This window comes from Carassius carassius, chromosome 36 (assembly GCF_963082965.1).
Source record: "Carassius carassius chromosome 36, fCarCar2.1, whole genome shotgun sequence".
NCBI classification, from domain to species: Eukaryota; Metazoa; Chordata; class Actinopteri; order Cypriniformes; family Cyprinidae; genus Carassius; species Carassius carassius.
Genome location: NC_081790.1, coordinates 4,247,152 through 4,259,437, shown reverse-complemented (window position 1 = coordinate 4,259,437; position 12,286 = coordinate 4,247,152). Strand labels below are relative to the sequence as shown.

At 32.4% G+C, this 12,286-nt stretch overlaps 1 protein-coding gene across 5 annotated transcripts in view; it reads right to left on the bottom strand.

Annotated features, from left to right (window-relative positions):
• Nucleotides 1-11,484, bottom strand: part of LOC132116959 (electrogenic sodium bicarbonate cotransporter 1-like) — a 46,127-nt gene extending 34,643 nt beyond the window's left edge. The window contains exons 1-2 of one of the 5 annotated variants that reach the window (XM_059525881.1): nt 11,008-11,484; nt 1,717-1,787 (exon numbers count right to left, since the gene is read on the bottom strand). In XM_059525881.1, the coding sequence (XP_059381864.1) occupies nt 1,717-1,787; nt 11,008-11,024 (88 nt within the window). In that variant the 5' untranslated portion in view covers nt 11,025-11,484. The remainder of the gene's footprint in view (nt 1-1,716; nt 1,788-11,007) is intronic. The other 4 variants (XM_059525878.1, XM_059525880.1, XM_059525879.1 and 1 more) reach the window with 4 other exon arrangements.
• Nucleotides 11,485-12,286: the final 802 nt, after the last annotated feature.

Here is a 12,286-nt window from a genome sequence, read left to right as displayed (position 1 = left end):
ACCTTGCACTAATAAATCACACACAATCAGACCAGGAGCATGAATAAGAAAGGCACTACGCTTCTGTGTTTGCATGTGTTTGTTTTTTCAGAAGGGAAAATATGACCCGTATCTCACACTTGTTAGATTATAGATAAATGCCAACAACTTCCTGTACAGCTGATCAGGCAGGAAATGGCAAGACATCTCCAGGAAGTGGATTTAAAAACAGAGAGAACACACACTCACAGAACAATATACGGACTAATAAAAGCCGCTCATCAATCCAGTCATCCATCAATCACACTTCAGTCAGCCTTCACTTCATTCATCTCAAGTTTAACTTTAAACAAATACGTCTAAACGTTATCTGATGTGTGTGTATGTGTGTGTGTGTGTGTGTGTGTGTGTGTGAGACCATCATGTGAAGGTCCAAAGTTCAGTGAGGACGGGAGAGGGAGAAGCAAATATAGAAAGAACACAAGTGTGTGAAAAGCTCATGTTTGCGAACGTGTTTGTTCTGCTTTTGATGTGCAGATATTTTTAGACGTCTGAACCTGCAGTATTTGTACATTCTACATCTGAGAGGGAAATCACTCATTCAACTGTGTCCAGTCATTTATTTGCACACACTGCCTGTGTTGTTTCAGCACATGATTTATTTTAGGAATTATTTGGGCTGTAAACATGGCCAAAAAATTACAAAAATAAAAACGAGGGTGCAGACCTGAATATGGCACACAATGTCAGTATTATATTCAATAAATACATGACAATTATTTCATTAATTATTAAATTAGTATTCCACAAATTGCATGCATTTCTGTGATGAGCTTCATTTGCATGAAAAGAGGCATGATGATATTTTATGTTAAACAGGTAAATTGATCCAACGGAGTGTGATTTTTTAAAAATATTTAATAAAATATTTCATGGACTTTAAAAATGTCAGTTTCACAAAAAACAATTGTGATCAATAAAATAGAATGAATAAATAAATAAATATTGTTGTATTATATACATTTTATATGTATATTTTTTATACTTTTTTCTTATTTTATAACTTTAAGATATAATATTCATATATAGTAAAGAACTACATATTTTGATTCATCATGGAATTTTTCATAGATTTTGTCAAAAATATTTAATTCCTTAAAATTCAAGGAATATAAATCAAATATCTGGTGTGCATTATATAGATTGCATACATCTTCCACTAGGAAAATACATTAAGTCTGATAATCTTTGTAAATGCATTAATTTATTATGATCATCATTTTATACTTTTATCCTGAAATGCAATTATAAATGCACACGATGCAGCAGAGATGGTTTGGCGGCACTACATGAAAAAATATAAAGTTTTGCACTAAAATGCAATGCGCTAAAGTGGCGCACATTTAGTCAGTTTCTCCTGAATGTAGAAACAGATTAAGTGTGTGTGTGTGTGTGTGTGTGGATTAAGACACATCTTCACGTGTCTAGAGCTTTAGTTTGTTACATCTGCACCGCTCATAATCCTCTCCTGCCCTTAAGAACAAATTAATGCCAATACAAGAATAAAAGAATAAAAAAACAGCTGGTTGAGAGAGAAGAGAGAGACAGGAGAGAGTGAAAGTGAACGTGAAACGTAATCCACAGTAACTAAGACTCTGACTCACTGAGACAGAGGGGATCCAATATCCCACTATATATTTAAGAGTGAATGTGTGTATGTGTGTGTGTGTTTCGTACCCTCGACCTCTTCATCACACACATTTTTGATGTAAGACGCTCCTCTGTCCACTATGGCTTCATCCTCCATTCTGAAAAACACAAAAAGAGAAATTCAGACACAAAGTACGTTATTTTTGAATACAAAGTCAAAATACAAAACCAGAATCAAACAGACTTTGTGTAGAAAGAGCAAGCATGTTTAATCTCTCCTTGCACGTGCACCTTTCTCAGAACAGCGTTTCTTCTGAAGCAGATCAGTCAATTGTGTTTTAACCTTCCCTTTTACCTTTCCTTGTTTAAAGGCCAGGAGGTCCTGTAACCTGCTTGGATTTGTCATGTTATCTTCTAGTGATTAATATATTTTAAACACGAGCTGGATGCATTATAACCTAATAACCGCTCACACACCTTGTGCAAGCCAGATAAATGTTGGATCAGCGCATCATCCCTGCATCTGATTTCAAACTGAATAAAGTTGATTCATCTCTAGTGTAACACAAACAGAGATTGAGGTGTATTTAAACAGATGTTCATCAAGAGTTGATAAAGTACAAGATGAAGGAATCTTCAGGTCATATTTCTACCCCAAAATTAAAAGAAAGAGGACAGACACTGATGTGAAAATTAACCCTATATTTTTGCATTGTGATAAAATAATAAAGTATATTTTCCCTCATGACTGTAATGCAAAGCAGAAGGAATACATAATTAATTTCTTTATATATAATTACATTTGAATAAATGCACTGTAAATAAATAAACAAATAAATGAAATATTTAGGTAATATTTAATCTATTGCATTTATTTTCCATTGCATTTCATATTAATTTATGCATTTAATTAATTTAGAAAACACTAAATTCTGTATTCTCTTCATTAGTAAAAATACTAATGAGAATCACACTGAGAATAATAACATTTACAAAACTCAAAAGTAAAACATTTAGATTCATTACAATGATGGAAAATTTTAAGGAAAAAAAAGTACATCTATAATAATATATTATTAATATATCTTTACTTAATTTTTAACTATTTTATATATATATATATATATATATATATATATATATATATATATATATATATATATATATATATATTCCTATAGAGCATTGCGTTTGCAGCGCAAGGTTGTGGGTTCGATTCCCGGGAAACACATGTAAGGTAAAAACTGTTAGCCTGAATGCACTGTAAGTCACTGTAAGCATCTGCTAAAGCATAAATTTAACTTAATTATTAAATCTTTGAGCAGTAAATCAGAATATTAGAATGATTTCTGAAGGATCATGTGACACTGAAGACTGGAGGAATGATGCTGAAAATACAGCTTTGATCACAGGACTAAATTATATTTTAAAATATATTAAAATAGACGACAGCTATATATATATATATATACACACACACACACACAATATATTAATAATAAAATATAAAGTAATCTAATATCATATATATGTATAATGCATTATCATTATTTTTAATAATAGTATTAATCATACAAATAATATTTAAGTATTTATTGTATTGTTTTATGCTGATAGAAATCCTAAAATCTCTCTTTTTTTTTTTACATACTAACTTTTACATACAATCACAGTCACAATAGTGAAAACTACAAAACATCTAAATGCATTTTGATATCAAATTCATATGAACTTTGGAATAAATGTTCTTAACTGAAAAAATAACAATTGTTCTAAAATAAAAATATAAATTAATAAGATTTTGGGGAGAAATATGACAGTACAACTCAAATCACAACCACACAATCTGTTACCTGTTGAGAGTCTGAGCTGAATGTGTGTATATGTACGCACACACACACACTAACACACAAGATGATTTGTTTATGATGCTTTATGGCAGGAAAAATCATGAGACCCAGGCAGAGGAATGTCATGAAGCTAAAGCAAATACAAGCAGTAAAGGTGTGTAAGTGACTGACGCACGAGCTCCCAGCAGCCCTTGCACCATGTTTACCAATTGAGAGGTGGGACAGATGATAAAATACTGGCATTTCCACTGATAACGGCGATTATCTCCCGCCAATAACACACGTGACAGAAGTAATCAGTCAAAGAGGAAACAAGGTGTGGGTCTGACAGCTGCAGACTCCCACAAACACTTCCCGGGGTCAAAGGTCACACGGAGCAAAGTAAGAGTGAAAAACTGAAGCGTAGCCACATCATTGTGTAAGTGGGATTTCAACAGAGCTTTTAATAAGACCTACTGATCTTTAAATCCTTCTCATATGCTTTAATTCCTCAAATGTTGCCGCTTCTGTGGGAACGCCAATTTGTTTTGGTTTAATCCGGGTTTCTTGCCACTTTTTTCTTTTTTTGGTGTTTACAATTAACTTTATGATCCAAGAAAACAAGTGATTGTAAAAGTAACAGGATCATGTGCTAGACACACAGTCCTTGAATCTCAATGACATTCATATTTAGCTTTTAGTATTTAGTATAAGACCAAATCATTCACATTACCCAGAGAGAAAAGGATATACAACTTCACCCAGTGAGCTAACGTCCAAAGAATTGTTCTGTTGAATCGATTCTTTTAACTGAATCAGTCGAACTGGTTCATATATCTTTTTGTTTTTTGAAACAAAGTTCTTAATGAATATGTGTATGTGTGTATGTGTGTGTGTGTGTGTGTGTGTGTGTGACCCTGGACCCAAAACTAGTCATAAGTAGCACAGATTTATTTGTAGCAATAGCCAAAAATACACTGTATGGGTCAAAATTATACATTTTCCTTTGATGGCAAAAATCATTAGAACATTAAGTAAAGATCATGTTCCATGAAAATATCATGTAAATTTCCTACCGTAAATATATCAAAACATACCCTAATATTTGATTAGTAATATGCATTGCTAAGAACTTAATATGTTTTTTGTTAATTTGTTTTCTCTGTATTTAGATTTTTTTTGCACCCTCGGATTCCAGATATTCAAATAGTTGTATCTCAGCCAAATATTGTTCTATCATAACAAACCATACATTAATGGAAAGCTTATTTATTCAGATTTCAGATAATGTATAAATCTAAATGACAGAAAATTGATCTTTATGACTGGTTAAGTGCAACATCTGTTTGAGATGTAGTGTAACAGTCATACCAAATAGTGTAGATTTCTTTAATTCCCGAGCAGCTCGAGCCAGTTAATCATTCCTTCTGACAGCGCAGACGTCATAAAAGACAGACGAGGAGATAAAGTCCAAAACACACCTGAGACCCTGGATACAATCAATGCCACCATCCTAAACTACACAAGAGCCATTGATGGGACGGACTGCTGTGTTTGTTCTGATTCAGCTAAGCAAGAGTCTTAGAAGACAATACTTTTATTCAGCAAGGATGCTTTAAAATAATCAAAAGTGACTGTAAAGACATTTTTTTAATTATTTATGTTTTAAATCAATTCTATTAAAATTGAATAGAATTAAGGTAAATTAAGGTAAAAACTGTTAGCCTGAATGCACTGTAAGTCACTGTAAGCGTCTGCTAAAGCATAAATTTAACTTAATTATTAAATCTTTCTTGAGCAGTAAATCAGAATATTAGAATGATTTCTGAAGGATCATGTGACACTGAAGACTGGAGGAATGATGCTGAAAATACAGCTTTGATCACAGGAATAAATTATATTTTAAAATATATTAAAATAGACGACAGCTATTTTAAATAGTAATAATATTTCATAATTGTACTGTTTTTACTGGATTTTTTATTAAATAAATACAGCCTTGGTGAGCATAAGAGACTACTTTTTCACAAACATGAACAAAATCCTACCCCAAACTTATGAATGGTAGCATGTTTTAATTCATAAACAAGCCGAACAAAGTTTTTCTGTTAAATAGCATGATTGATTTGTCCCTATAGTGAGACTATAGACCAGCACTAACTATTAACAAAGAACTTCACTTCGCGAAATAACACTAGCGAGTGAAATCCAGATCATTTTCTCCATCATCTACACCTATTTTCCTCATTCCACATCTATCGTCCTCATCTCGTCTGTGCACTTCCTGTCAGTCCTATAGCCATTCTTTTCATTTCATACAAGGCTTCCTTTGTTTCCTACAGAACTCTTGCTCTATGCTGTCTCTGCCTCATATTATGTTCACTTCCTAGTGTTTTGATCTTTCTCTTTGCTATTCCTCTTTTCAGTCTACCTCTCCTGCTTCAGCAAAGCTGCGTGCTGAGGGACAGGATCAGGACACAGGGATCACTGGGAATAAATCTGCTTTCTTTAACCACTTACACAACACTGCAGTCCAATCTACAACAAACGATTACAAGGTTACTTCATTATACAACTTAACAGTGTTCTATAGAAAGAAACTTGAAAAGCTGTCTATCTAACACCCAGCTTCACAACATGAAGATCTTGTAAGGGGTCTGTAGATTGATTGATACAGCATGTAAAACACATTTCAGTTTATATATATATATATATATATATATAAAAGATTATTTTGTAGATAAATATTTTTTCTGTTATATAAAAATTTCTTTAAAATGAAATTTAAAAAAAAAATCAAAAAATAAGTTTTTTTATCATTTTAAAGAAATGTATCATTATTATATTTCCTTTAAATTATATTTAGATTTATATCATTATAGAAACATATCTATATGTTGCATATATACACATTTCTTTAAAATTATGTGAAATAATATATTTAGTAATATTATTATATTTAATATTATTTAAGAAATGTAAAGAAAAAAATTCTATATGGTTATTTTACATATATTTATTTCACATGTAGAAAAAATAGATTTTACTTTAAATTATTAATGATTTATTTGAAATAATTTGAAATATAATTTATATAGGATTCACATATAAACATTTTTTTAAATAGTATAAAAATGTATTTAAATGTAAAAATTCTTAAAAGCTTAAAATGTTACAAATTATTAAATTATTAAAAAATACTATATGGTTCTTTAACATATTTCTTTCAAATATAGAAAAAAATTATTTTACCTTAAAATCACTATAAATTACTAATAATTTGTTTTAAATATACTTTCTATAGGTTTCACATATAAAACTGATTTAAAATAATAATAATAATAATTTTAAAAAATTGCATTTAAAAAAACAGTTGTTACATCCTTTGGTTATTTCTACAGTGCAAAATAACATTAAACCGATGTTTAAATCTCTTTCTGTTACACAATTTAGTGGCACATATAGTTAATTTAGAAACTAGGTCAACACTTGTTTACCAAAATGAAATTAATGTTATGGATGATAATACAACTAAAGATTAAACAGCAATTATGCTGAGAATTTCAAGCATTTGGGATCCCAGGGTCATAAAAGAGTCACAATCCCTCATATAACAGACAAATGAAAGAGTAAATGCTTTGGTCATCTTGCACAGATACTCTGGATGGATTCCACACACTTCAGCACTGGTCACTTCATAGACACCCATCAGTGAATATTTGTGAGGTGAGTGTAAACACACAGCGGTCAAACACTTCCAAACACACGTCTGCTAGAGACAGCTGGACTCCAACAAGACTGATGAAGCGGAGGAACACTAATCTCAAATATCAAACTGAGACATTAAAGGGTTAAACAAAATCATTGATTTAAAGTCAACAAGAAATTACAGTCACAAACCACTGTACTACCATAATGCCCTATTTACCAGTGAAACAGAATATTTAATGAGGAAACAAATGAGCATGATTTGATCAGAAAATAATTGTATGGTCAAAAATAGTCAAGTTCAGCCTCCCGAGCAACTCTCAAATTGGTCTATTATTTTCTTATTATTGCCATAAAATGTAATAATATTAATTAAAATGATTCATAAAATTAATTATACCTTGTAAAACTATTAAAAAGTTTTTTGTTAATTGAAATAGTTGAAGATAAAAATTATAAAATAAAATATAAAAAAATCTATATTTGTGTTTACAGACACACACACACACACATATATATACACACACACATATATATATGTATATATATTTATTATGCACACACATTAGAGGGGAGAAATTTTTACTAAAGTTTTAATACATTTTAATATTACCTTGGCAACTACCTGAAAATTGTTATATACTGTTAAAGTTGAAGTAATAAAATTGAAGCTGAATAAAAACAATGAAAAAAAATAATACAAATTTAAATTTAAAAATGGAAAAAAAGACAAAAATAGCAAAAAATAACCAAAGCTTACCCTATAATTAAAATGAAAATATACAAGTAAAAGCTAATGATTCATCATTCATCAATCATCAAAAACTTTAATAATATACAAATAATACTATAATATCAATAAATCGTGGCTAGATGCAGGCTGCAATACTTACAATATCAGCTTAAAACAATGGTTAAAAAGCTATTTTGCTATTGGTTAACACAATTCCCCCCGCCTACTTGGCCTAGATGACATCATCTGAAAAAGAAAGCCATTTCAAAGCAAATTGTTATATTATTTAAACTTCTTTTTCCCTACATGCCCTGATGAATCATGCTCAGGAACATGTTTAAAAAAGTAAAAGAGTCAGTTTTGAATTCACGCTGACTTTAAATCATGATTTTAATCACTACAGATGTGAAAGCAGCTGGCCTGTGTCAAAACCTGTTCACATACAGTAGATCCATTCTGATACATAAATCTTTCTATTTCAGAACTCTGCGTATCGCTATAGTATCCCAGCAGGCTCAGGGTCACTCCTGTCCGTCATGCACAGATGACCTCAGTCTCAAGGAGAAGAAAAGAGATATCAGAGTCATGAGAGCAGAGCTTACAGAAGACATGCCACTGTGACTCTGCATTTTCCAATGAAAGCTCCTTTCACAATGTGTGTGCGGTCTGCTTCAAACGTTCAATGGAAGAGGACAGGGCAGTCACACAGGTGTAGATCAACAGGTGAGAGCGATCGATCATGCAATGCTCTCATACACACAGATAGTTAAGCCTGTGCCAATGAGGAAATATTATACATTTTTCTTAAGAAAACCCGGCTATTTTAATTCTTCCAGGTTAGAGATTCAAAATTGCACTTATCTTAAGTACCATAGATTTTTAACAGTGATGTCATCTTAAACTTGAACTAGTACATTTTTGGTAATTAAAATATATATATATATTTTTTTTATGTAAAACTTTAAATATAAAATAAATAAATAATAATATCACCTACATGTTGTCATTATAAACTAAATTTAAAACAGCAAAAATTGTTTTTATAAAAAGTTAAATAAAATAAAAAATAAAATATGAAAAGCCACCTTCAGTGGAAAATTTTAAATGTCACCCTGGGAACAAACTTAAACAAATATGTTTAAGTACTAAAGTTGAATAATAATAATAATAATAATAATAATACAAATTAAACTAATAAATAAATAAATAAAAGTTCATTCAAATAATAATAAATAGTATATTTATAGTATACTTAATATAATAGTATGTTTAATCCTAAAATAACATTGCTGTTTAGACATGGTTATACCATGATATTCTTGATAAAGCAATTTTTTGGACATGTACCATGATAATACCATGATTTTAGACATATAAATACCATGACCATGGTATTGGCATTGGAAAATGGCATCACACGGTATTGCTATGGTACTTTTAAGTACTTTTAGGTTCTTAAACAATCCTTACTACAGACTAAATTAACTACCAGTATTTTTTGTAAGGGTCAGTTTACCAGAAATGAAAGTTAGTGCTTATTAAAGTGTAAAAATCTAAGTGTCATTAGCACTCAAACCACACACCACATGATCCATTCACTCACATCTGAAGAGCCCTATTGGTCAAAAAAAAAAAAAAAAATCTGATCCCTGCAGGCAGCTGTTTTTTTTATTTTTTTTTTTTAGAACAGCACAAGCTGCACTGAACTAAAAAGAGTTTGAATCCCTTGCATTATATCAGCCACTGGTTTCTGGAACGCTAAGCAACGCACACATTGCTTCTGGATGCTAAGGAGCTAATTGGTTTCGACAGGAGCTTCTTGGAAAAAGATTACATTGACCGCTCAAGCCACGGCTTCAGGGAACCTGTAAAGAGGGCGACTTAAAGCAGCATGGCTTGGCAGTAACATTCAAATGAACAGAGTGAACTACATCATACATCATGTGTCAGCGGTGGAGACCCCATAAGATATTCCATTCACTCAAAACAAAGACAGTTCTCGAGTTTCAGCGAAGAACCCTCTACTTGCTATACACTTTTAAAGATAAAGGCTGAAGAACCCAAAATGTTTCTTTCATGGCATCAGTGTGAAATCTCCTTTTTTGGGTATTTACTTATAAGAGTTGATTCTTTGGAGAGGCCAAAAGTTTCTTGATGTTACTTTAAAAGTTTTTGTTTTTCAGCCAAGAACCAGTTTTGGTTCTTGGGTTGCTATATAGTCCTTTGAGGAGCCTTTGGGCTTTAGAAATGAGAGAAATAATGACTTTAAAAAAAAAAAGAAGTAATAATAAAATTAAGGTATTGGTTTCTGGATTCTGAAGCACCGAGTTCACAGATGTTTTAAAGGAATGTAGAATAAAATGTTCAGAATAGATAAGTGAGAACCAGACTCCTTCAGTTGGTTCTCCAAATCAGCATGAATTCTGGGCTCTAATTGTTTTAGAATTTTTTCTAAAGAACAAAACGTGATTGAGGAACCTGAACAGGTTCTCTGACGGAATGAATCACTTTTGGTTCTTGTTGCTGATCAAGAACAGTTTTTGGCTCTCTAAAGTCCAGCACATTGGGTTCTGAAGCACCAGGTTCACAGATGGTTTGTTATTAAGAAGCCGAGAATAAAAGGTGATCATGAAAACGAAGCAGGTTCTCTGATGAAATTAAACAACTTTGGTTCTTCATAATGATCAAAAACAGCTTTTGGTTCAACATATTGGTTTCTGAAGTGCCAAGTTCAAAGATTAGTTTCCAAAGAACTGAAAAATAAAATGTATTGGTAATAAAGAACCGTTTTTAAAGTTTTCATCATGTGGTTCTTGTTCAAGAAACCTTCATAAATGCTGAACATTTAGGATGTCCACGACCTGTCAAAAGTATGCAACTGTCCAGTTTAATGTCTTAAATAGATAATAACCTCCGTGCCTGAAACTTGAAGCCCTAACCGCACAGACTCGGAGCTGATCTGTTGCTCTGTCCTGAAGGATACGGTTACATCTTTACTTTTTAGTGTAGAAGCAGGACAGATCCAGGGTGGGAGGGCTGTTCTCAATCCACTCATGGAAACACAACTGATCTCGCCTGGGAAGATTGCATGCAAATAATAGTACTCACTTGTTTTTGTCGCTCATGTTGATTGTGCTGCACGCGTCCTCTTCTATCAAAGTAGCTGTAACTTCTCCTTACGCTGAATTAAAGTGCGTCCAGGCTTCAGAAAGACGCGTAAGTGCGAATTCGCTCCAAGTTCAGCGTGTCTGGATGCGCAAAGGCAGGAGCACATACAGAGACTCACTTCTGTTTGTCTGGAGCCGGAGATAATTCGCTGTTGCTTCTACTATCTACAATGCATTCGGTCACTCCAGCAGTCATAACGCAACAGGCTCACGAACTCTCCCCGTGGCGTCGGAACACGCTCCACGTTGCGCGTAAAGGTGCTCGCGTCGCGCTCGTCTCGAGTAGTGTTCCATATTTAAAGATCTCGCCCTCCTCCAGCGTGACGCAGCAGGGGGAGGAAGAGACACGAGAGGTCAGCATGTGAGATGCAACAGTGAATACCTGCATGAACACATCTGAAAAATACTCAAGTTCACAGTTAGGAAACCTTTCTGCAATATGTACAGCACATGCATCTAATCAAATACGAGTAAGTGAAGCATAAATGATTGCTTTTATGACTTTAACAAGCAATATGTAAAGTTTGCATATACATATAATGCTTATAGATTGCATATGAAAGTATACACAGATGAGGTGACGCATAAAATTGTCTGAAAAGTTATTTTATTCTGCGTAACATGGCTTTAGCAAGCAATATGTGTGTGTGTGAGATTAAGATTTATAAATGCTGTAGAGGGTCTCTTAACTAGTTTTTTATTAGCATGCACATTACTAGAATATTAGCCATTTATTAGTACTAATTAAGAACATATTAATACCTTATTCCACATAGCTACCTAATCCTACCCAATACATAAACTTTACTAATTGCTAAATATTAATAAGCAGAAAATGTATACATTTTTAAAATTTAAGCAGTAATTTACTGAGGGAAAAGTTAATAGTGAATATTCTAAATTGTTACTGAACTTTTCCTTGAATGATTTTATATTTACAAAACCCTGAAACCCTCAAATATAAAGATGACTCCCGAGCACCTGATCTTTGCAGACATACAAATATTTGGTTCTGTCGACTTGTTCAACATTTAGGAGAATGTTCCAAATCATTTAGAAAAAACTCCAGGAAAGACATCCAGTTCAAGTTTCACACATTTCATGAAAACCTTGTTGTACTTAAAATCCTGAGTAATGATTGTGAATACCACAGTTCTTTCTAATGACTTCAAATTCAAGGAATAGCAGAAGTTTCTTGTTTTTAAAGAGCTGTAGAACTA